Source organism: Vombatus ursinus, unplaced genomic scaffold (assembly GCF_900497805.2).
Source record: "Vombatus ursinus unplaced genomic scaffold, bare-nosed wombat genome assembly UNPS02015255.1, whole genome shotgun sequence".
NCBI lineage: Eukaryota > Metazoa > Chordata > Mammalia > Diprotodontia > Vombatidae > Vombatus > Vombatus ursinus.
Genome location: NW_020955033.1, coordinates 9,589,484 through 9,616,084, shown reverse-complemented (window position 1 = coordinate 9,616,084; position 26,601 = coordinate 9,589,484). Strand labels below are relative to the sequence as shown.

At 39.0% G+C, this 26,601-nt stretch overlaps 1 protein-coding gene across 15 annotated transcripts in view; it reads left to right on the top strand.

Moving 5' to 3' along the window:
• Positions 1 to 26,601, top strand: part of DTNA (dystrobrevin alpha) — a 473,738-nt gene that overhangs the window by 438,874 nt on the left and 8,263 nt on the right. For 8 of the 15 annotated variants that reach the window (XM_027846916.1, XM_027846914.1, XM_027846923.1 and 5 more), the window contains 4 exons: positions 9,424 to 9,583; positions 13,203 to 13,292; positions 18,021 to 18,189; positions 19,920 to 20,052. In XM_027846916.1, coding sequence (XP_027702717.1) covers positions 9,424 to 9,583; positions 13,203 to 13,292; positions 18,021 to 18,189; positions 19,920 to 20,052 — 552 coding nt within the window. Of the gene's footprint in view, positions 1 to 9,423; positions 9,584 to 13,202; positions 13,293 to 18,020; positions 18,190 to 19,919; positions 20,053 to 23,534; positions 23,583 to 23,690; positions 23,706 to 26,601 lie in introns of those variants that run through there. The other 7 variants (XM_027846920.1, XM_027846925.1, XM_027846924.1 and 4 more) reach the window with 3 other exon arrangements.

Below are 26,601 nucleotides of genomic sequence, written 5' to 3'. Positions count from 1 at the left end.
AAGGCTGCCAGTACCATCCCCCCTTCCTCACTCTGAGCAGTTGACATTATCACCTACTTTATTTAAATTGAGTTCTCCCAACTTGACCTCTCACAGCAGCCTATCCTTCAATCAGAAAATTTCTTACCCCCTCATCCACCCTCTCTTCTGTCCTGCCTGTCTCAGATAAATAGGTGTTCCCCCATTTACTGAAGCTAACCTTTAGGTGGAGACCTGTATCTTTGACCTTATCCATTCCCATCTCCTCCTGTACCTTACTCCATCACTCCTACCTGGCACCGTCATCACTGGTTCCATCCCAGTTGCCTACAAATAAAGGAGGAACAGTGTGGTATGGGGAAAGAGCAATGGTTTTGGAGTCAGAAGACCAAAGACTTCTGTTCAGATCCTGACTCAGTTACTTACCAGCTATGTGACCTTGGGCTGGTTACTGAATCAAGTCCTAGTTCATGAAATGGAAAATGATGGGGCTGAACTAGATGACCCCCTAAAGTCACTTCCAGCTCTAAATCTATGATCCTATGATTCCCATTTCTCCCATTTCTTAAAAACATCTTTCCTCAACCCTACTGCTTCCCTCAACTTACCATATAATCAATTTTTTTCCTCTTCATTAATTGGCTCCTAGAATTATCCATACCTGCTGCCCCCACTTCTCACTATTCTCCCTCCAAGTTTACCTAATCACCAAATCTATTGGTGTTTCCTCCATACTTTCACCTCTTTCACCTGTTGTAACAATTGGCATTGGTAAGCACTCTGTCCTTGATCATGCCCACTCTTCCCTTTTGTCATGGAGTACTACCAAGCCCATCCATCCTTCTGTACTCCCTAGGCCTGTATCCTTGACCTTATCTATTCCCATCTCCTCCTGGACCTTACTCCATCACTCCCACCTGGCACCATTATCACTGGCTACATCCCAATTGTTTACAAATATAGGTAGAATCTTACTAGGGTTCTAGATTCTAAAGCAAGTTTTATTCTCTACCACCTGTGGTAGTTAACATCATTAATGATACAATCAGAAAGGGTGACTTACATGGCTAACAGTACAACAAGGCAAGTGGGATATCACAAGGAAACCCCTCTTCTGGGGAGATAAAGACAGAACAACCCTAAGGAAGCTAAGCCCCTAGTCCTAGAAAAGCTATTCTCCCAGGAGTGAGGGTTGGTGGGAGCACCCCCCATTTTCTACAAGAGAGAAAGCCAAGTAGACAGAGTAAGAATACAGAATGCAAGCCCTGCATTATCATCATCATCATTATTATTTATTGCACATATGATTTCTTAACTAGATAACTACCAATGAGGAAACACCTCCAGCAGTGCACACCAATAACAGTTCTGTAGTTAACATTTCAGCAGGTTGCACCGAGAGCTTAAGAAATTGCCCATGGCCACACAGCCAGCATGGGTTAGAGCCAGGTCTTCCCAATTCTAAAGCCAACTCTCTATCCACTACACTACACTGACTTTCAGTTCACAATTAATGGGGATAGCCAGGTAGAGTGAAGCAACCTGGGACCAAAGATGTAGAATTGAAAGGGACCTTAGGGGTCATCCAGTGCACTCCCTTGATTTTACAAATGAGGAAACTGAGGCCAAGAACTGAAGTGACTTGCCCAAGGTCACACAGGTAATAAGAAACAGAGCCGGGGTTTGAACCCTGGTTCTCCTACTTCTGATCCAGTACTCTTTCTACTACAACTCTGTTTCTTCAACTCAAGTATCATAGAGGCAGTAACTCAGGGGGAGGTTAATAATCAGTGGCAAGGTAATCACGCTGCTGATTATTTATAGTGCTCACTTGTAGAAAGGGCATTTAGAATACTAAGACCTTGGATACCATGACTCTGTACTCTCCTGGTTATCTTCCTACATCTCTGACCACTCCTTCTCTGTCTCCTTCACAGGCTCCTCTTCCTCCTCCAGCCCCCTAATTGTAGGTGTTCCCCAAGGCTCTGTCCTTGGCCTTCTTCTCTGCTCTCTCTACATTTTCTCCCTTGGCAGTCTCATCCACTACCACGGTTTCAACTATCACCTCTATGCAGATGACTCCCAAATATCTATCTCCATCTCAGACCTCTCTCCTGAGCTCCAGATCTGCATTTCCAACTGTCTACTGAACATCTCCACCTGGATGTCTCGCCGACACCTCAAACTCAACACATCCAAAACAACTCATCATCTTCCCCCTCCCCCAAACCTGCTCTTCCTGACCTTAGTTCTATTCATGATGCCATCGTCCTTCCAGTAACCCATAATCAAAACCTCTTGGTCATCTTTTACTTACCCTCACCAATGTACAATCAGTCACCAAACCCTATTAACCCTATCCTTTAATTTCTTTCCCATTCACTCCTTACCTTCCTTCCCACTGTCATTACCCTAGTTTAGTTCCCCTTGACTTCTCCTCTATTAATTGGCCTCCCTGCCTCTTTCCTCTTTATTCCTCTAATCCACCCTACACATTGCTATGAGATTAATCTTTTTAATAATAGTGGGGAGCAGCACAGAATAGTGGATAGAGAACTGACCTTCAAGTCAGAAAGACCTGGGTTCAAATCCTGCCTCTGACATGTATTGGCTGTGTGACCCTGGGCATCTCCCTTAACTCCTAAGTGTTCCAGGGAACCTCTAAAGCTAGAGGTGATTGCTGAGTCTGATCTGCCTCAAGGAAAGAGGTTGGGAGTTTTCATACAGATGAAATCACAGGTCTGGACCAAAACAAAACAAAAACACTCACATTTATTTAACATTTTAAGGTCTACTAAGTGTTTTCCTCATAAGACACAGTGGTTAAGTGATTTAGTTGTAGTTGATATTTGCAAAGTATAACGTGCTTCACATATGTTATCTCATTTAGTCCTCAAAATAGCACTGTGAAGTAGGTACTGTTAACCCCATATTAAAAATGAGGAAATTATAACTCAGGTAAATAAAGTGATATGCCTGTGATCAAACAGCTAGTAAGTATTGCAGGGGAAATTTGAGCTGTGATCTTCTTGACTTCAAGTTCAGGGCTCTTTCCTGATACATCATATTGCCTTAGGTCCCACAGCTAGTAAGTAAGTGTTGGAGCTGGGATGTAAAATTAGACCTTCTGACTTGCAGGCTACTACACTCTCCACTACACCATGCTGCCTCCCCTCGTATGTAGCTCTGAGCATGTCATTATCCTGCTCATGAAGCTTCACTGACTTCCCATTGTCTGCTACATAAAGTTCAAACTCCACATCCCAAGCCCAAGTTGTTGCAAAGTTTGGCTCACTCACCTGCGTTTTTCAGCCATTTTCACACAATTCTCCCTTGTGTGCCCTATGCTCCCAGCAGATTGTCCTTCTTACTGTTTCCTGAACATACCTTGTACCTTCCCACCCTTATAACCTTGCCCATAGTCTTCCCTACACCTGAAATGTCTTCCTCTCCTAATTCCACCTGTTAAAATGGTACACTCCCTTCAAGAGCCAGCTCAAATGCCAATTCCTTCATGAAGTCTTTTTTCTGAAACCCTCTTCTGAGCTTTGTTTATATCTCTCTTATGTACTTAGCATATTTCTACTTTGTATTCTAATTCATTGTGTTCATGGTTTATCTCCCCTATTATACTGTAAGCTCCTTGAGGGCAGGAACTACGTCTATATATCTTTGTATCCCCCTCATTTCCTAGCGTAGCATCTTGCATGTAGTAGCTGCTCAATAAATACATGTTGAGTGAGTGAATGAATGAATGAATGAATGTTGAGTGAATTTAGTTGTTTCTCTTAAAGCCATACCGTACCTTTGGTATTAAGTAAAAATCAAAATACTTCTTGAAAAGTTCCAGAAAAACCAGAAGTGTGCAAAAGTTTTTTAAAGTAATATAAGTATGGATTGAATGGATCCGAGAAAACTGAGCATAGAAATTAATTTTTCATTCATGCTTTATGAAGATAACTATTTTTAAACTTCCTAAATATGATACATGGTTTCCTCCTTCCATAAGTCAATTTTATTCTCAGCTCTGTTGTCAGAAATGTTAGATCTATGTTATTGATCTACGTGGACTGTTGTTCCTTAATAAAAAAAATTTTCCTACATTAATCATGTAATCCTTTCTAGAGGAAGAATGTTTTAATAATGCCTTGCAAATTATAATCTATCTAATTTCTTTGGTCAGTTGGTTGATAAACTTATATTAAATGCCTACTATGTGCTGGGCACTGTACTAAGTGCTAGGGATACAAAGATAAAAGATAGTCCCTGCTGTCAAGGAGCTTACAATCAAATAGAGGAGACAACATGAAAACAACTATGTACAAATGAGCTACATACAGGATAAATTGGAATTAATCAGTAGAGGGAAGGCTCTAGAATTAAGAGGGATCAGGAAAAGCTTCCTGTAGAAGGTAGGATTTTAGCTGGAACTTGAAGAAAGTCAGGAAAGCCAGTGACTATGATGAGGCAAGAGGGGATTCCATGCATGGAAGAATAGGCAGTGAAAATGCCCAGAGTTGGGAAATAGAGTGTCATGTTTGAGGAAGAGCACGGAGGTCATTATCACCAGATCACACAGTCTATAAGGGGAGGGGTGGCCTAAGGTGTAAGAACACTGAAAGGTAGGGAATACAGAAGTTTGTGAAGGGTTTTGAGCCAAACAGAGGATTCTATATTTGATCCTGAAGGTAATAGAAAGATAATGGTCTATTGAGTAGTGGGGTGATGTAGTCAGACCTGCATTTTAGCAAGATTGTTTTGACAGCTAAGTAGAAGATGCACTAAAATGGGAAGAGATTTGTGGCAGGGAGACCAACTAGCTGGCTTTTGCAGTGGTCCAAGCTGTGAGGTCATCAGTGCCCACACCAGGGTGGTAACAGTGTCAAAGAAGAGAAGGGGGTATATCAGAGAGATATTATAAAAGTAAAAATGATAAGCCCTTGCAACTATTTGGATACAGGGAGATATAGTGAAGAGTTGAGAATGACACCTCAACATGGTTTTATAATTTTCTCCAGCTGACTTAAGGAGAATGTGAATAAGAAATAAGAGAATGGGGACGGAGAATGAGATTTGAATGATGATACAGGATAAGAATCACTGAGATGAGGGGGGAAGGGATTTTGTTAATCATTAAGGAATCAGTTTGAGTAGGGATTCATCTGGGAGCTTAGTTTCAGCATTTTGTTCTATCAAGGCCTTAGGCAGTTCAGACGAAGGGACAAGTCCTGGTGTTATTCCCCTTATGCCAAAAGAAGGAGACCAGGCTTAATAGAATGTCAGTTCTCCTATTCCCAAGAAAGGAGACTTTTGAAGCATGGTGACCATGTTCTAGGGGGAAATCTGAATACTACATAAACAAATTTAGTTAGTGGCTGGAAATGGAGCAACGTTGGCTCAGGAGGTAGGCTCCAGAGACTATTTGGATGACCCAGGTACTAAGAAATAAAATCCCTGGTCAAGGGGTGGTCACCTACTAGGGCCAGTGATGACTATCCTAGGCTAGATTCCATGGAAGGATCTATAGCTGTTCATTTGTATCTATATCTGGGAAAGCAGAAATTTAGATACAAGGTCACAATTCAGCCCCCAAAAGAACAAGGAAATAAGGAAGGGGTTAGACCTAGAGAGGGCGTAAAAGATGCCTCATGGAATGGGTTCAAAAGGTATTCCTGGAAGCAGCTGGTAATAGATAGAGTGAGGAAGATCTGAGCTCCATTCTTGCCATATATAATTAATATCTACGTTACCCTGGGCAATTCACTTAACATCTCTCAGCCTGAGTTTCCTCTCTACAAAATGGGGACAATAATAACAACTCTCACAGAATGGTTATGGGGATCAAATGAGATAATACGTGCTTTGCAAACCTTAAAGTGCTACATAAATGTTAGCTATCATTATTATTATTTTAAGGACAATAAAGACACAGAACAGGACAGAGCAGTCCAACCGTTCTTCCTTGTGTGTCCTCCTGCCCCCCCCCCAAAAAAAATCCTAGATCTTCTGTAATCCAGAAGGAACTATGTGGTTTAGCCATCTTGCTTTTCTATCAGGGTGCTGTGAAGACCTTAAGAAGGAAAATTAAAAATCCTCTCCCCAGTAGACCAATTAATTGGTCATTAAGCCTCCTCTTTAAAAAATCTAAATATTCCTTGGATAGGTAAGGGAGGTAAGTGATCAGTCATTTATACTTAAGTGTGCAATCATTCAATCAGATTGTTTTCCTGTTACCACCTATTTGAGATATTAATCGAAAGAATGGGAGTTTTGATTGAGAGGAAGGAAAAGATAGAAAGAATTAATTTGGGGTGTGGGATATTAAGAATGAAACCAAGGCCTCACTGGTCTGAAGCAGTGGGGCCTATGAGTAGGCAGAAGTCAATACATGGTGGGCATTAGGAATATGCTAGGAAATAGAAGGGAAGGATGGAAAGAAAAGGAAAGGTATGTCAAGGCCTCCCCTAGAGTGAAGGGAACCCCATGGTCCCCCCTCAATCCTATCATCTTGCTCTGGAGAATTTTGGGATAGCAGAGGGATACATTTCCCTCCTATTATTCTGAAAAAAGGTCTTCCACACACTTATGGATCCTTCTTCCCAAGACTGGTAGATAATCCCACTTTCTGGAGTGGTCAGCAAATTGACCTATTTACCCTCCATACATCCTACCAGGCCTGCTGCCTGCTCTTATTATCCAAGAAGTTCCTTCCCTTCAATTCCTCACCTACCACAATGAATTGGCTTTATGATGAAGTGAATGGAATCCAAGAATAGATTCAAGGTTAGCTGTTGTTCATGGGCTATCCTCAGTCATATATGGCCAAGTGTAGAGAAAGCATTGTTTGCTGACAGACTGTGCATTTCTCAGAAGCATTTGCCACCTTCACAATTTCTTTTAGGTACACACATTCATGGTGCTCAGATGCTTAAGAATTTGAAGATCCATTTGGTTGGATTAGTGTTGTTGTTCAGTCCTGTCCAATGCTTCATGACCCCATTTGAGGTTTTATTGGTAAAGATACTCCACTTCTTATCCCAGCTCATTTTACAGATGAGGAAACTGAGGCAAAAAGAGTTAAGTGACTTGCCCAGGGTCACACAGCTAATAAGTGTCTGAAGCCAGATTTGAACTCAGTAAGATGAGTCTTCCTGCCTCCAGGCCCCACACTCTATCCATTGTGTAGCTGCCCAGTTAGATTAGTAGCTTCAACTGAAATGTGTATGGAGGGGAAAAAGGTATATGCCAGTGAGTATTTGCCTTTCTCTAACACATCTTCCTTTAACTCCCCAACCATTATTAAGCATTGACTAATGCCCAAAGTTGGGACAGTAGAGAGAGCACTGGGCCTGGAATCAGGAAGACCTAAGGTCAAATCTGACCTCAGACACTTACTAGTTGTAGGATCCTGGGCAAGTCACTTAATCCTGTTTGCCTCAGTTTCCTCTTCTGTAAAATAAGGTAAAGAAGGATATGGCAAACCACTCCAATATCTCTGCCAAGAAAATCCCAAATGGGGTCACTAAGAGTCAGACATTACTGAAGAACATCAACAGTGCCCAAGGTAGATCATTTCATTTTTGTACCTCCGTTTTCCCATTAGAAAAGGAGGAGAAGCAGATTCTGACAAAATGAAACTGCACACCATGGAACTCTGTTCCTTCTTCCAGTAGCCCCTCTACTAGAGGTACTATGGTGTGGCCTATAGCAGAAAGCCTAGTCACTGGCAGTGGCTCATGCCTCTGATGCAATCATAACAACAGAACTGAACCCCATTTGCACCCGGGTCCCCTTATGTGAGCCAGGGAAAGCCAAGATAAGCCTTTTGAACTATACAAAATATCCTTTCTTATGCACGGGCAAAAATTTACAAAATCGTCTGAAGTGATTGGAAACCCTGTGTAGTCCCCATCGGCCGATTGCCTTGCTCTGTGCTATTTTGGGATTTCTTGTTTTATTTATACTGGATTTTCTCAGCATATAGATCATATGTTTATATATGTTGCTGAACTCTAAGGAACTGATAGCATGACATTTTACAAGACTGGTATTACACATTTTGTCTGTATCATGCAGCTGAACCCATCACAAAAACTGAAATTGAACGTACCCAAGCAAGATAATACCTACCTACCTAGTGAACCTCCAATACTGGTAGATAGTGAATACTTGAATGTTGGCATAAATGACTCTCAGGATAGAAAGCGTCCACATTGCTTTTTGCTGGAAATGTATGTCAACAACCTAATCTATTGTTTTTGTACTTGGGGGACCCTGTTGTATCTTCTTTATTCAGGTATGACTGACTTGCTTTGTTTACTAGTCATTTAAAATAAGTAAAATGTTCCCCAAAGTCCTCATCATCCAGTTTAAGCTTTGTCATTATGTTTCAACCATTTTCCATTCAAAATATGACCACCTCTGAATTCCCTAAGTTATTGTCTTATCCCCCTTCTTACTTCAGTCTTTCAAGCATCTTACTCATTCTACTCATGTAGCTCACAACCCAAATCTAACAGAGAATTTCATGTGTTGTTGAGAAAGGGAAGAAAAAATCATTATCCTCTGGGGAGAACCCTCTTTTTGGCTAGCCAGGATTTATTAAATCCAAGGAAAGCCAGATCCTTCTACTTTTAAATGTATTATTGGCATTTTGGAATATGCCCTTTTGGGGGAGGGGGGAGATTTCTTCTAAGGAGCCCATGTCCAATAATTAGACCAGAGATTAAGAACCAAGATTTTTTATTTCATTTCATGACTTGAACTCAGAATCCTCGAGTAGTCATGCAATCATAGAGTCAAAGCTGAAAAAGACTTCAAAGGTCATCTAGTCCAATCTCCTTGTTTTATAGGGAAAGAAACTCAGGTCCAGAGAAATTAAGTGACTTGCCCAAAGTCACACAGGCAATATCAGAGACAGGATTTGGACCCATGTCCTTCGACTTCAGGGCCACTGCTCTTTTCCACCATACCGGGCTATCTCTGAATGTTGTAGAAGGCAATTTCTATGGCACTAAGTTTTAACAAACTCTTAAATAGGGATCAAGCAGGTAACCTATTTCACTTAGGGCGTACAAGATTTCGTGCCTATCACAAAGGATGTAAAATGTGTTATCTCTTTATGATGACTTCAGACTAGGTAGATCAAGCATTTATCATGTCATGAGATTATAGATTCAGAGCTGGAAGGGACTTTAGAGGCCATCAAATGCAATAATTCCTTTTTACAGTTGAATAAAAGGAGAGCAGCATAGAGATAGTAAGTGTCTGTAGCAGGATTTGAATCCAAGTCCTCCTGACCCCAAGTCCAGTGCCTGGTCTACTATACCATGCTGTCTCTCTGCCTAATAATTTTTGTTTTTTGCAGGAAATTCCAGAGGAATTACAGATGTCACATGGCCTTTTAATGTAAAAATAAATTAACAACTTGTATTGTCCTTCCAGACGCAAGGGGCGGGTTCTCCACGTTCTTCTCCCAGTCACACAATAAGCAGGCCTATTCCTATGCCCATCAGATCAGCCTCTGCCTGCTCTACCCCAATTCATACGCCTCAGGACTCTCTGACAGGGGTAGGAGGAGATGTACAAGAAGCCTTTGCACAAAGTAAGTGACCTTATTTTGATTCTTGCTTGGACTTGGGGAGATCTGTTCACTTCAATGCTGCCATATGGTCTAACCCAGAGGTTCTTAATTTCTGTGCATCATAGATCCCTTTACAAGTTAGGTGAAGCCTGTGGACCCCTTCTCAGAATGACGTTTTTAAATGCATAAAATAAAACACGTAGGATTATCAAGGAAACCGATTACGTTGAAATGCAATTATTGAAATATTTTTTAAAACCAAGTTCGTGAAATCCGGATTAAGAGCCATTGATCTAAACTTCTAAGAGCTTTGCAATGTACTGTGATGTATTCTACTTTCTTGCCCTAAATCAACCGTAGACACTCCTTCCTTTCTGCTGCATCCTCCATGAACAGCCATCTTTTAGGAGTATAGTGGAGATCTTTGATGTCTCAGGTTCTTTGATAAAACACAATATGTCGAGTCAATAGCATTCAGGCAATCAGTCAACATGCCTTTATTCGCTATTTACTATGTGCCAGTTACTGTGCTAAGCTCTGGAGAGACAAAAAAAAGCAAAAACAAAGATCTTGCCCTTAAGGACCTCACCATCTAATGGGAGGGACAACTTGCAAAAAAATTATATTTTTAAGGTATATGCAATGGAAGGTAATCTGAAAGGGAAGGCACTAGCAGTGAAGGGTGAAAGAAGAGGTCCAAATGCCTTCAAGGAAATAAGAAATGTGTCCTGCTTCTTATTTACTTCACTGTATAACCATTCTTAGGGCAGCTAAGTGGCACAGTGGGCCTGAAATCAGAAAGACCTGAGTTCAAATGTGGCCTCAGACACTTGCTGTGTAACCCTGGGCAAGTCACTTAACCACGTTTGCCTCAGTTCCCTCATCCGTAAAATGAGCTGGAGAAAGAAATGGCAAATCATTCCAGTATCTTTGCCAAGAAAATTCCAAATGGGGTCACGAAGAGTCGGACATAACTGAACAACAATATAACCATCCTTATTCAAAGCTATTCACAGTGAACTTAGTGATTTTTTTGAAATTTAGTTAACTTTCCTATCTGTCTGTCCCAGAGTAAACTTTCTGGGGGATGAGAACAATCTATTAAGTTCCTCATTTCTTAATACTTTCTCATCCTCTTTTAGCTGATAACCAACTAAAGACTGAGATAATTCAATTTGCAGATAGCACAGCAGCTTAATTATTTTATGCACAGGAGAGTAGGAGGTTAGCACTCCTGAGATGGACAAGTAGAGGCTTATTGTGATGTGTAGATGCTTGAGGGATTTCCTCTTCTCACAGAACTTTCTTAAAGATGAAAGTCATGATATCAGTGAACTTCAGAAGCAGCCTCGCCTCCTTTCCCAATATCTGATTGGAGGATGGCCATAATAGAAGCTTCCTGTTGAATTCACACCTTTCTTAGCACTTTTTTAAAGGGCTAAAAGTATGAAAGCAATCAGGTCTAGGAAACAAAGTGCAAAGCCCTAACATAATCATGTGCTTTTTAACGCAAAAATAAGTATAAATATTTTGTGATAAAGATTTCATATAATTGGGTTTTGAATTAGAAGAAAATTACCTTTTCTCCCTCTTCTCCTGAGTGATATTTTTACAGAAATTTAAATTATTCCTCATCCAGCTTTAGCCTGTTAGCCTATTAATTTGGGCTAACAGGTATAAGTTGTATAGCAATTAATAACCTTTAGACCTCCAGTTATGTGATAGAAAGAGCTATATTTTATATTAAGTTCAGGTCCCAATATATTAAAAGGCTGTAGTTTGAAATTTCATTCATAAGTCAGGTGAGTGTATTTTTCCCATAGAATTCACATTTAAATCATGAGGTTCTATCTAAGATTATATAATAGTGAATAGCCAGCATTTATAGAGTGCTTTAAGGTACTTTACTAATATTATTTCATTGATTCTCACAATAATCCTGGGAGGTGGGTGCTCCCATTTTACGGATGAGGAAAGCGAGGCTGAGAGAGGTTAAACAATTTAATTTTTATTAAATCCTTTTATTGTTATATTAATTTATATTATTTTATGTATTGTTTATGTTATTTATATCATATTAATCCTTTTATTACAAGGATTTGTTCTGTAAAATTTTGATTCAGTCAGGATCTAGAAGGCCACAGGTTCCCCACCCCTGGAAATGAATTGCCCAGAATCACTCTGCTAATAATCTAAGGCTAGATTTGATTTCAGGTCTTCCCAACTGCAAGTCTAGTGTTCTATCCACTGCACCACTTGGTTTCCTCCCATAAATGCCTTTTTAAATTTTCAGTGTACTTGAAATACAACAGTAATAGTAATCTATAGTGTTAATAGCACCATACAGCATTAATAATACCATAGAGCATAGTCTCTATGGAGATTTATTTTTTTTTAATGAGAAAATGCATTCAGAGTTCCAACTGGAACTCTTTTCACTAGAAAGAGATATTTAGCAGGGCCAGAAGCAGAAAATAATCTGAGTGAAGTACTGACAAACCAAACACCGAAAGAGTGTTAGGTGGCACCATGTTAGGTGGCACAAAGCCAGCCAATTGCCTTGGCACTTCTGCCCTGGGCTCCCTTAGCTAGGATATTTATGGGGTATAGCTATTGGGAGCAAGTCTGGTATATGGAAACCTGGCCATGGCATTCTACAGCTTGTTGGGAGGTTGTGGTCTTCAGATAGTACGAGAAAGGAGCGAGGCGAGATTCATTATGTCTCTGAGCATCAAGGACCTAGCAGCCAAGGTCCTTGTCCTCAGTTTCCTAGGTATGTTCCCGCCCTTACGTCCATTATCTATGTACACATGAGTTCTGATTGCCCTCCTTTGGGCTGCGGTGTTGGGGGCATTTTAATATTGCCCCCAATGTTTGTGTTTCCAAGCTTTGCTTTCTGCTGTCTTGGAGCCAATATACTTACATAAAGAGGAAGGAACTATGATGAAAAGTGCCTAGCAGGGTCAGTGTATACTTTGCCCTGAGAACACTCTTTCTCAGCCACTCCCATGCCTTAAGAATGTGATCATGCTCATGTGGAAATACATTTAACAGAATTGTAAATGTATAATCTATATCAGATTGCTTGCTGTCTTGGGGAGGGAGAGAGAAAAATTTGGAACTCAAAATATTATAAAAATCAATGTTGAAAACTGTAATTACATGTAATTTACATGTAATTGGGGGAAAAATAAAATACTAAGGGGAAAAAAACCTTTTTTTTTTTATAACTGTAAGGAAAAAAAAAGAATATGGTCATACCAGTGGCTGGGAAACCACTAGGTCATGAGGACTCTGATAACCTGCTCTAAGAACAGCAGGGAGCAGAGAAGGAAGAGGGAGAGAGAAAATGGAAACAACAGATACAACAACTATTCATGTGGATGATTTGTTTACAAGTTCTGTAGTCAAAAGTCAAGAATTTTCATGTTACTACTGTACATAGTATTTGGAAAAATGAAGCTCTTTGTCCTAGGTAACCCGGGCTTTTTTTCCCCCATAATGTCTATTCCTTCAGGATGTTGGAGGAGTCTGTTCATTTTACTAGCTCTGTGGGGGTGGAGGGTTGTTTGTTTAAAAAAAAACATAATTTGGGAATAGATAAAAATCATGTGCTTTGTATGATGTTTTTCTCCTTAAGGTACAAGGAGAAATTTAAGGAATGACTTGCTCGTAGCTGCAGACTCCATCACTAATACCATGTCCTCTCTGGTGAAAGAGCTAAACTCAGGTGAGACTCTACATGCTACCCGTGTCTGCATCATTAAAACACCTGCTGTGCATTACACAGGCAACTATAAAAGTCTATAGATCAGCTCAGTTTGCAAAGTGTAGAGTAAAGATGGAGCTGATTAGGAGCCATGTTTTAAACTTAGTAATTTGTCCATATATTTTATAGTTGTTTAAATGACCATTTGTCTCTGAAAAAAAAAAGTCTGTTTATGGGAAGCAGAGTCCAATAGTGGCCTTGGACTTTGGAAGACCTGAGTTCAAGAATTGCATTTCACATATTGGAGAAATAATCCTAGGCAAGTCACTTATCCTCTCAGGGTCCCAGACAAATTCTTTAAGATTGTAATTGCAGAACTGTTGCTGATACCATTAAAAAAAAATCACTTATCATGAGTATTTATAGTGCTTTAAAAAAAATAAAAGGCAACTCTACTTTTGCTGCTCTTACTAATATAGCCCTGTGTCTCATATCCATCCGATTAATCTCATTATTTTGTTTTTTCAAAATGCCTATAATTTAATAACATTTTGACTTGGTTTTTCACTCCAATGTTTTCATGCCAGGAGTTCTTTGGAATGTGTTTGAGGAGACTGGAGGTAGACCAAGAACCTTTGACTATCTACATTAGTGTGCTCCACAGCTTTCATTTATATGGTTGAAAATAGCGCCTCACACTTGTGTGGCATTTTACATGCATTTTCTTTATTCAATACATCTTTTTGTTGATATCTATGTTTTTTACATTACCTAGACTTCCCTCTGTAATTCTCCCCCTCCCAGAGAGCCATCCCTTAAAACAAAGAATTCTTTACATCCCTTTTCAAAGTGTTTTCCTTCATTCAGGAAACACTGACTGAATATCAACCTGCAAGGCACTGTTAAATGCAGTGAGGGGATATGGAGATAAATAATGTATGATCCTTTCCTTCCTCTCGGAGATTAGTTCATCTGAAACAAAGTTGTGATATTTTTCCAAAAAAATAGAGCTTTATCAAATAACTGAAAGGAAATAATAGTGGTTCAGCATTTATGTTGTACTTTAAGGTTTGCAAAGTGCTTTACAAGTATTCCCTCAGTAGATGAGAACTTGGTACTATTATTAGATTACTATTATTATATGGGAGGTAGGTACTATTATTATCCCCATTTTACAGATGAGGAACGTGAGACTAAGAGAAGTTAAATGACTTGTCCTGGAGGACATAACTGAGAAGTGTTCGAGATAGGATGTAAACTCCAACAAGATGTCCTGTAATGGGCAGATACTAGAGCAGGAGTCAGTCAAAGGGCCTCACATGAGGACCTAGAGGGCCACATGTGGCCTCGAGGCTGCAGGTTTCCCCACCCCTATTAGAGACTACCAGTTAGAAGACTGTTGTCCATTTTAGAAATAATGAAGGCTTGAACTAATATGGCAGGAATAGAGAAGACATGAATTCAAAAGATATCGTAGAGTAGAAATTGATAGGACTTGGTAATTAATGGAATAAGAGAGTGTGTAAGGGAAAACGTCAGTTGTGACAGCAAGATTTTGGGCCTAGTTGACAAAGAAGATGGTGATTCCATTAACAAAACTAGAGAAGTCAGGAAGAAGATAGTGGAAGCAGTGGCTTTAGTGTTCAGTGTTAAGATGCCAGTGGACCATCTAGCAGAGGTGTCTAACAACCAGTTGTAAATGGAGTACTTCAGCTCAGTAGAAGGAATGAGGCTGGAAATATAGATTTGACAGTCATCTGCCTTGAGGTGATAGCTGAAGCTTTGGGAGTGGTTGAGGTCACCAAAGGAGACAGTGTGGAGAGAAGAAAGAGAAGTGGAAATGAGACTGATTATGAGCCATTCGAACAAACTTCTGTTGCATCAGAATCATAGAATCTCTAAGTTGTAAAGGAATTTGGAAACCAACTTACAAAAGGATCAAAATTCCATCTTCAGAATACTCGTATTCATCCAGTCTTTGCTTGGAGACCTCCAGTGACAGAGAATCCATTGCTTCCTAAGGTTGCCCATCCCACTGTCATTACTTCCTAGTAAGGAAAGAAGCTTCCTAGTTTCCTTTTCTTAAGTCTCAGTCTAACCCTCTGCAGCATCCCAGTTCTATCTTGTAGGGCCATGCAGACCCCATCCCCCACCCCAGTATTATATTTAACTAGTGTTAATCACATTATGGAATGTTAGATTGAAAGGGACTTAATAGGGACCATCTAGTGACTAGTCCAATGGACTAGATTCTAGTCCAATCAATCCATGTTTTTTGTTTCATTTTTACTGAATTGAATTTGGTTTGCAAATGTAGATACTAAAACTTATTCAAGTATATATTATAATTTACAGATCCCATTTTATCCTCTAAATGTTATCCCTATTTTACAGAAAGGAAACTGAGGAACCTTAAATGATTTGCCTAGAGCCCCTTGCTAGTTCCTAGTTGAGCTAGGATTAGAGCCCATTATATAATGTACTGCTAAGAGATAAAGTAGTCTTGATTCAGGCAAACTACTAGTGAAATCTTAGAAACTTAAATAATAAAGAAGCTTCATGTTAAATAATAAAAGGAGAAAATGTATACTTTTTCTTGATTCATATGGTCATTGCAAATTTTTTGTTTTGTTTTGTTTTGTTTTTAGGCAATTGGGGTTAAGTGACTTGCCCAGGGTCACATAGCTAGTAAGTGTCAAGTGTTTGGTCTGAGGCTGGATTTGAACTCAGGTCCTCCTGACGTCAGGGCCAGAGTCATTGCAAATGTAATAACAAGCTTGAATTTTTAAAATTTATGTGTCATTCAAGACAAATTCTCTAGAGCTAAACTCTGTCACAAGATCATATATTTAAAGCTGGGAGAGACCTCAGAAGCCACCAGTTCTAACCCCTTCATTATAAAATTAAGGAAACTAAGTCACAGAGGGCTTAAGTGACTTGTCCAAGGTCATACAGGCCATAAGGAGTAGAGTCAGGATTCAAACTCAGGTCCTCTGTCTCCAAATTCAACTCCCTTTCCACATTAACACACTATTTCCTTCCTTTTCTTTTTCTTCCTCACTCATCTAACATGAAATGTTTTCAATTATGTCAAGAATATCAACTTCATAAAAATAAACAATTTTAGCTTGGTATTTCTAATTTTTCCTACTTGTTCTAGACACATTAATGATAGCTTCGGATTCTTCAATAAGTTGCTTTTGTTGTCCTCTTTGCTGAAAAATTAATTTATAAAGGAAGAATTCATTGATATTCTGACACCTGTATTATAATGTATATTTAAATGCCAAAGTTTGGAGGTGGGAAGGACACTATCAGAAACTTTATTTTTATTATTATAAATTTAGCATTAAAATCCACATTTTAATAATTAAATAACATTAGAACTTCTAGAGATCCTGGTCCTCTGTGTCTTTCCCATCTGTTATTCTTATTAAGAAGCTAGTCCAGAAATAAACTGGCTTCATGTTTTGATGCCTAATTTAAAAACACAGACACACAAAATTATATTGAAAGGCCTAATATAAAATGGGGGTGGGAACTGGATTGAAGTCAACATTCTTTTTCTAACTTGTTATCTCGTGCACTGACAGAAACAAATAGGTGAAGGATCTATGATTTTATCAATGTAGGGACCTCCCTTTACCAATGCAGTTATCAACTAATCTTATCAAAGAAAGAAGGAAACAAGGAGTTATCATCTGCCTACTATGTGTCAGGCACTCTGCTAAGTAATTACTTTACAAATATTATCTCATTTGATCCTCACAACAATCCTGTGAATTAGGTATTATTTTTATCCCCATTTCTGCAGCTGAAGAACTAAGGCAGAGGTTAAGTGACTTGCCTGGAGGCACACAGCTATAAGTGTTCAAGCCTTAGAATTGAACTCAGGTCTTCCTGACTCTAGGCTCAGCACTCTATCTACTGCTTGATTTATATTGTTATTCAGCCCTGTCTGACTTTTTGTGACCTCATTTGGGGTTTTCTTAGCAAAGATCCTGGAATGGTTTGCCATTTCTTTCTCCAGCTCATTTTACAGATAAGGAAACTGAGGCAAACAGGGTGACGTGACTTGCTCAGGATCACAGAGCTAGTAAGTGTCTGAGGCCAGATTTGAACTCGGGAAGATGAGTCTTCCTGACTCCAGGTCCAGTACTCTATGCACTCTAGTGCCACCTAGCTGTCCAGTCACTAAATAGGAAGAAGGTATATAATTAAAGACTTCCTCTGTGCCGTCATGGATGATAACATGGGACTACTGCCCAGATAAATTGTTAAGAATTGACCGTTTTGCTATCTGCAGAGAGGTAATAAAACACCTCTCCAGACAAATATTATCAGTTTACCCAATTATAATAATTTGTCCTAAAAGATATGACTTCATTGGCAAATGGCATTTTTAGCATCATATATGTTACAGTTCCAAAATGTTAAGAACTACAGGATTATAAAAAAAAAAGAATTACAGGATTATAACATTATATCAGGGAAAAGTTTAAAAAAAATACATTCAATGGGATGTTTTTGGCAGGGGAAAAAAATTTCTGATTCATATCAATTATAGCAGACAAAAAGATCCCACTTTTTTCAGTGTGTAGAATAAAATTCTACATGCAACCTGTGATTTTTAAATTTATTCAGGGATTTAGGTAAAAATAAAACTGTTTGCAATGCTAGTAGTAAAAGGAATTTCCTAGAAACCAAAGCTAACAATTCTGTTGTGTTATCTCTGCTTATACCTGATAGAAGTAGGGAGTGAGACAGAGAGTAATGTGGATTCTGAATTTGGGCGGACCCAATTTGATGACCTAGTCCCATCACCCACTTCTGAAAAGGCTTTCCTTGCACAAATCCATGCTAGAAAACCTGGGTACCTTCACAGTGGAGCTGCTACTGGCACCATGCGCAGTGATATGTAAGTATCTCCCCTTTTATGTATGTGTTCCTCTAAACCTCAAAATAAAATAAAAGACTATGAGTAGCTGGAGAAAATGTAGGGTGTATGGAGGTAGAAGAGGTGTTCCTTCATTTTGGAAAAGATATGGCACCAATGGCCTGACCCTTATGGAGAAAAAGAACTGAGGAGCATTTAAATGCAGCAGAATTGGGAGGCAAGACCTACTAGAAGGCAGAGTCTGCTATCATTCTCTATAGAGAATTTCTAAGAAGGGCAACAAACAGAGAAAGTTCTGTAGATTCCCAAAGAAGAAGCTTAGCTGATTTGAAGAACCAAAGGAGAAAGGGACCAGATGCCTTCTTGAAGTCATTGGCACTCATCAAGATTGATGCATTAAAAAACCATCTGTGAAGGATCTGTCCTGGGGAACTCACAACATGAAATGCTTTCCACCAATACAGAGCTTGACCCATCTACGACAGAGTTGATAAATCTTTGGAAGTTGCTGGAAGTACAGAGTGTTTAAGTGACTTCCCTAGGGTCATACATCCCATCAGAGAGGAATTTGAACCCAGGGCAAGTCTTTTTGAATCAAAGCCTAGCCCTCTCTATCCACTGTCTATATCACCTCTGTAAAAGAACAATATTAACCTAAAATTATCATTGCCCTTTGTTTAAAATTCAAATGGTAGTAAACAGAATATAAAATAGAGGGTCAAAATATAGTTGTTATAGAAGTTTTTCTCCTTTGTAATTCATTATTTCATGTGTTTATTCTTTGGAATGAGTTAATCTGTGTTGTGAAACATTCGTTTTATTTTGCATAATGAAACATTGGTATATTACTAGTTACCTATGGTTTTCTCTAAGATTTTAGCCTAAGGTTTAAAATACCAAGTCTACTGGATGTCCTCAATCATGTGTTTCCCTGTATAATAGAAACTGTCCTTCAGGATCTTGAGCACAAGAAAATGTTATTTTAGAGGATGCTTTTTTTATTAGTTATTAGAAATGAATATAAAACCCCAAGGAACATAGAGATGGAAGTGAATAGAACTAAGGAAAAAATTACTGCTAAAAATAATAATGTTAGAAGTTTATAGAGCCATTAGCATGTTATTTCACTGGATCCTTACAACATAGTATGAATATTAAAGTTATCCCTTCCACATCACAACTTTTCCCCATCATTTTAATACATCACGGGGCAGCATAATGTATTAAATGGGAATTTGGGGGGAGTTTTGTAGGAGCTGCAAATGACACGCAAAGGCCAGCAGACAACACAGAAAAAAGCTTAGAAACTCAGAAATGCATAAAATATGTGTATGGTATTGTACAATATCACCATATTTTATCTTTTAATACCATCATAATTCAGACTTCTTCTCTGATATAAAGGGAGGGCCAAAAAATTTTACATAGATTTTCCAGATCGTGGGGTCACAGTGCCCCTCATCCCTGCAATGTGGAAGGGATGACTGTATTGTCTTCATTTTACAGATGCAAAAACTGATGCTCAAAAAGTTTAAGTGATTTCCTCAAATCACAAAGCTTAAGTTTCAGAGTTAAGATACGAAGTCAGGTTTCTTTTGACTCCAAACCAAATGCTCTTCTCATTAAACCATGCTGCCTCTCAAAACACATCTGCTATGAATTTTTTATCTGCGTTTTCCCTTAGTTCCAGACAATTTCTCTTTGTGCCCAAGATCCATTTGCTCCAATTAATTTTATTGTTGTATTCTCAGGGTTACAGAAGATGGGGACCCCTATGTGAGGACTGAGGATGAAAATTATGAAAATGACTCTGTCCGTCAATTGGAAAATGAGCTCAAGATGGAGGAATACCTTAAACAGAAACTGCAGGATGAAGCCTACCAGGTATACAAGTCAGATGTATGCTGTTCCTTAGACCTCCCTCTATTAGTCTGCATTTCAACTGTTTTCATAGCTGGGATCCTTTGATGAACTAAGAAAATTCATTCATTCCCACTTTCTTAGGGATTAGTATTTTCAGAGTATTTAGTATAAATCAGATTATTATATATATATAACTTATTTATATTATTATTATATTCTTTATTTATTTATTTTATATATTATATATATATATATACACACATATCAGCAGTCAGGTACTAAAGTACTAATAATGCTAATCATGCAAGTTGATTCTACACATTACTCAAAAATATTTTATTTGAAACTCTATCTAGAATGTCAGAAAAAGCCTTACTCGGGTTGGGAGAAACATGTTGCCTTTATTGTACCCAAACTGAACTTCAGCAGAAATTTCATTTCTCTCTCTGGGTCTTATAGCATTATGATGAGATTATTATGTCATCATATTTATTAGAAACAGATTTTTAGGAGAAATAAAAGATATGTTATTTCCTGAAATACTTTAAAACTGCTGCGGTTATCTAAATAATTATATTTGAATAGCTGTATTAGTTATCACATGAGGATAAGCAATAAAAGTAAGTTGAAACTATTTGTACCTCCTCTTATAAGGAAAATGGAGACAATCTACTCATGGATTCCTTTTAAAGACAGATGACAGGGCCAGCTAGGTGGGGAGGTGTATAGAGCACTGGTCCTAGAGTCAGGAGAACCTGAGTTCAAATCGATCTTAGACACTTACTAGCTGTATGACCCAGGGCAAGTCACCTAACCTTGATTTCCTCCAAAAAAAAAAAAAGAAAGAAAGAAAGAGAGTGAGACAGATAACAGAGTATAATATTCCACTGAGAAGTTCTGGGAAAATTCTAAGATCCAGTTATAAAAGTAGATAGATAGGGCAAGCCTTCAGAGATACTAGAAACATATTTGCCCTCTTAATGCCTCTTATAGATCATCAGGTGGGAAAGAGGGAAGAGGACAGCAAAGTTTCTAAAAATCTGATTTTACTGATTACTTGAAGGAACTAAGAACATTGAGCTTGGCAAAGAAAAGACTTGCTGGCATCTTGGGATCCCAGCTTTCTGGAGGGTTTTCATGTGGGAAAAAGATTATATGTATTCTGCTTAGCCCCAGAAGGAAAAATCAGAACTAATGGGTGGTAGAATCAGGGATTTGGGTTCACTATATGAAGAAACTAAGGAGCGGTATGGGCTAACGGATAGAGAACTGGCCTCAGAGTCAGGAAGAAGTAGGTTCAAGGTCCCACCTCTGGCACATACCGACTTCGTGACCCTAGGAGAGTCCTTTAACCTCTCAGTTACCCAAGAAAATATCTAAGTCTTTAAATTGCACAATGGTTACCAGTCGTCATTATTAGAGGGACCTGGCTCATCAGGAATTCTCTGTAGCAATGAAATCACAGGTGCAATTTTTTTTAAATAAAAAAAAAAAGACCAAATGACTAAAAAAATGACTGAAAATGAAAAAAAAAAAATCAGCTGTCCAGAACCAGAGTGGGCTGCCTCAGGAGAGAATGAATTAGAAGTCTACAACTTCAGTTTGAGTAACCACTTATCAGGAATGTTATTTGGGGGATTCATATTTTAGGAAAAGTTTCAACCCAGTGACCTTTAACCCTCTAAGATCCCTTCTAACCCTAAATCCCAATTCAGAGAGAATAATATGTAAATTTTTGACAATGATGTCTTTCCCTAATTCCTTAGCTGTCTTCCCATGTTTATTTCCCTTTCTGTTTTTTTCTTTTCTCAGGACAGGCATTTCATGCTTTTCAGTGAGGTTCAAGGCCTCTGGTGCATATAGTGTGTCTGTGCCTTTTTGTAGACCCCATCAGATTATACTACCTACCTACATTACCTCCTGAGTATGCAGGCTAGCTTTCTCTGCATTTTGGTGTCTGCTGTACTCTTTCCTTTCTTTCTTTCTTTTTTTTTTCTCTCTTTTTTTCCTTCTTCCTTCCTTCCTTTCTTTCTTTCAAAGTTCACCAGAGAAGAAAAAAATGACCTTTTATTTGACTCTCACATGACACGTTAAGTTAAAATTTGGAACATTCTCCCTGGAGGACTACAGGGCAAAAGGAAATACTTCCCTTCCCCCCAACCAAAGAAAAGAAAGCATGGCTTCTCAACCTCTATAATTCTTCTGGACAATGATTTGATAAAAGAAAATGCAATTAAAATCATCCTATTGTACTTTTACAAGAAGAGAATACCAAAATCATAGATCTTGGCCCCATCTTTGCTGTGATCTCTGTATCTTTTTACCTTAGGGCTTTAAGTCCTGACATTTCATTAGGCTTTATTAATTTGGTCTCAAAAGCACTTTAGGAAACATCTGCTTTCAAAGACAACTAACATGTTAACCCTGTTGTTTAAAAAACTGTGAATCAATATCTCTCTCTCTCTCTCTCTCTCTCTCCCTTTGCCCCCCTCCCCCCCTCTTTCTTTCTCTTTCTCTCTTTCTATAGATATAGATACTTGTCTATGGATCAATAGAGCAATAAATATATAAAATATATTTATATATGAATTTTCATATGTGAACATAAAACATTTATATGAATATTTATATATAAATATGTTATGTGTTTTATATAAACATTTATTTATAAATATACAAACATTTGTAAATATACGATCATATTTATTTATACATATTTATAAATACATAAAATGCTACAGACACCTGCATAAAGCTGCTAAAATCCAGATCAGTGAAGATTTTTTTTCCCTAGGCTGTTCACTGCATTCCACAGCAAGGAAGAGATATGTCACTTTGCTTGGAATCAAGCCATTAGAAAGTCACAGGGAATCTTGACTGATGATATCCCCACATGTTTCTCATTTGGCTCTATTTCATGTACACAGAGAATGTAGTAAAATTATCAATGCCTGGGTTCATGTTTTTCTAGGCTCCTCAGCTTGGCCTCCCTCTTGGAACTCAGTTATTTCTGGCTTTGGGTAACACCAGAACTGTGACTACAGGCATTCCACGAGTTAGGCGGAGGTCACCCTTCTGCTACAGAACATTGGATCTGATTTTTTTAAAACATATCAGGAATCATGCTGATGGGTAAAACTTATTGAGGAAATACTCAGAGTTTTACAGTCTTCTCTCTGAGATGAAGAAATCTCTTTTGAGCCATAAGCTGTTTTCACGTTGCTTTCTTCTCTATGACCAGATACCGCAATGGCGGCCAGAAATAAAATGTCAGAACCCCAGAAGAAATGTGTCTGGAAGAATTTAAGATGATTTTCTGTGAATGTACAGGTGTTTGATTATATGAATGCTCCAGCCACCCTTCCCTCTTCTCCTCCCCTTCCCCAGCCTCCCACTGCCACTCTTTTTGTGTGCTTGGCTCTCATCCAAATAATTCACCGGCTTGGCTGCCTCCCTGGCCTGGTGTGTCACCTCTCTTGTTTTATATCCTTTTTCACCCACAGGTCAGCTTGCAAGGTTGAGTGCATATCCTTCTATCACTTTCCTCTCAAGTAAGTATCCTCTTTATTTAGGAGAAAATATGGCTACTTACCGCTGAATTCTGATCACTTGGAACTCAGACTCACAATCACTTTGTGGTTTTTTTGTCTTTTTTAAAGTCTGCATGTGATGAGATACCTTCCTTCTGGCATCAAGCAATCGTAGCTGTTTATGGAGTATTTCATAGCAATTGTACGGTGTGCTGGCCGGCATCTCCAGAACCTGAATTTTTTTACTCTGATTCATTAGGATACTTGGCAGGATTCCTTCTATATGCTAACAGTGCTCCAAGGATCAGCTCTTGGCACTCACTCACCAGTCCATGTAGTAATATCTTCTTGCTCACTTCACCTTTCTCTAATGGAATCCAACCTTTATAAAACTATGGATTAGAGGGTTCTTAAGCTTTTTTGGTGTCATGGACCCCTTCTGGTCCGTGTCTGGTGGTGAAGCTTGTGGAACCCTTCTCAGAATCATGTTTTTAAATACATAAAATATATAATATTACAAAGGAAAGCAATCACATTGAAACGCAGTCATCAAAAACAAAAGCTCATGGTTGAGAAAGTTAGGTTGAGAAGCCATACTGTAGAGAGACAAAATAGAGAAGCACAGGTCTTCGTCAACTTTGTGATATAGTCAAAGAATTAAACATGCTTCCCTCTCTACTAGCTCTACTAGGCTGGGGAAGGCTGTGCAGGTGAAGCCCTTGGTTTGGCAGGTACTAGCTGGAGGCACCTAGGTGGCTCAGTGGATAGAATGCTTGTCCTGGAGTCAAGAAGACCTGAGTTCAACTGTGGCCTCAGATACTTACTAGCTGTGTGACCCCAGGCAAGTCATTTAACCTTTGTTTGCCTTAATCCACTGGAGAAGGAAATGGCAAATCACTCCCAAGAAAACCCCATGGACAGTGCTGACATGCTATGTAGTCCACAAGGTCACAAAGAGTCAGACACAGCTGAGCAGCAACAGCCTAGCAGGAAAAGCCTCATCTCCAGGGCCAAGGATGGACTGTATGTTTCCATTGTCATAGAACAAGCTTAATTTTAGAAATTCTTAGCAGAAGTTTTGCCCCAAAGTGATCATCCATTTTTTTCCATCACCACCACTGAGGGAAACCCCCCAACTAAGGCTCACAGTGGTTGTGTTCAGCATCATTGGAAGTCCTCTACACAACAAAGCAATCTGAAGCATTTTTTAAAAGTCTCATGAAGGATGTCGTGGCGCAGTACAAAGATCTCTTTATTTCAAGTCAGAGGACCTGGGTAAAAATGCAAACCAAAACCCTTAATGCTTGTGTGACTTTGGGCAAGTCACTTTTATCTCTGTGGACCTCAGTTCCCTTATAACAACTAGTATTTACATAATTTAGACTTTACAGCTTGCAGAAGGCTCTACACATGTTAACTCATTTGATCCTCACAACAGCCCAGTGAGGTAGGTGTTATTATTATTATTTCAAATTTACATATAAGGAAACTGAGACTGAGAGAGGTCAACTAATAATGATGATAATGATGATATTATCACTTTTATATTTCTTTAAGGTTTTTAAAGTGCTTTTAAAAAATCTCATTTCATCTTCATAACAACCCTGGTAGATAGGTACTATTATTATTATTATTATCACCCATTTTACAAATGAAGAAACTGAGGCTGAGAGCAGTTAATAACAATAGCATTTTTGTAGCACCTTAGGGTTTGCAAAGTGCTTTACGAATTTTATTTCATTTTATCGTCATACCAGTCCTGGGAGATAGGTGCTATTATTGTCCTTGTTTTGCAGATGAGGAAACTGAGGCAGATAGAGATTTAGTGACTTACCCAGGATCACACAGGTAGTAAATGTCTGAGGCCAGATATGAACTCGGGTCTTCCTGATTCCAAGTGCTTTATCCACTACATCACCTAGCTAGGAGGTTAAGTGACTTGCAAAGAGTTAACACAGCCAGGAAGTATCTGAGGCACATTTTGAACTCAGATCGTCCTGACTCTGATTCCTGTGCTCTATCCCCTGCACCAACTCATCTGTAAAATGAAGGGTTTGGATTCAGTGACTTCAGAGATCCCTTTTATCTTTAAATCTATGACCTATACTCCTATGTGAGCATACAGATACTCTGATAGAATTCCAAGTAAAACTATATTATATTAAAGAAATCAGAAGGATAAAAGTTTATAAAGAGAAATTCTTCAGCTTATCCATTTGACCTTGATCTTATACTTATCTTAGCCTTTCCTGGCTATTCCTAGACCCCGTAGTTGTCAAGGAAGAAGCAGAAGGAGCCTCCCTCCACAGCACCTGTCCCTGTCCTTTTTATGTGCCAGCCTCCCAGCATGCTCTTCATGTCATCCTAGCCCCAGGGGCTCAGAGTCAGCCCAGAGTCAGTCTATGTCTCTAGCTTATGTGTTCGATGCCATGAAACATGCAGCTGATTAGACACACCAAGGGTTACCCTGTACCTCTAGGGCCCTGCACGTCTCCACATCTGGCCACGCTAACTAACTCAACGTGCTGGAACCCTTCAGTGTCGACCGTCCAGTTTAGAACTGTTCCTCTTTGTTTGCCCAGCTGCATTGATTCAAGCCTCTTGTTCAGCTTTCAGCCAGCTCTGCCAGGGTGTCTACCTCCATTAAATTGGCAAGGCTAATCATTGCAGCCTCTGGTTGTAAAATGAAAAAAAAATCAAGATGTAGTTCTGAAAGCCATATAAATTAGCCAATAATATATTCCTCCTTAGATACTTCTGGCTCATTGTCCCAAGGCCCAAGGTTAGGATTATGAGCCTCAGAACCAGAGTAAAGCAGAGTTCCTAAGGTTGCGCTGTAAAATATACTTTATAAGAGAGAAGGGGTTTCTGGAGGGAGAGAATACTGCCTTGTTTTCCAGTCTCTTTCACCTTTCTAGGGTTTGAGACTCTTTACACTCGACAGCTAAGTGGTACAGTGCTTAGAGCACAGGACCTGGAATCAGGACGATGTCTTCCTGAGTTCAAATCCGGTCTCAGATACCTACTAGCTGTATGACCC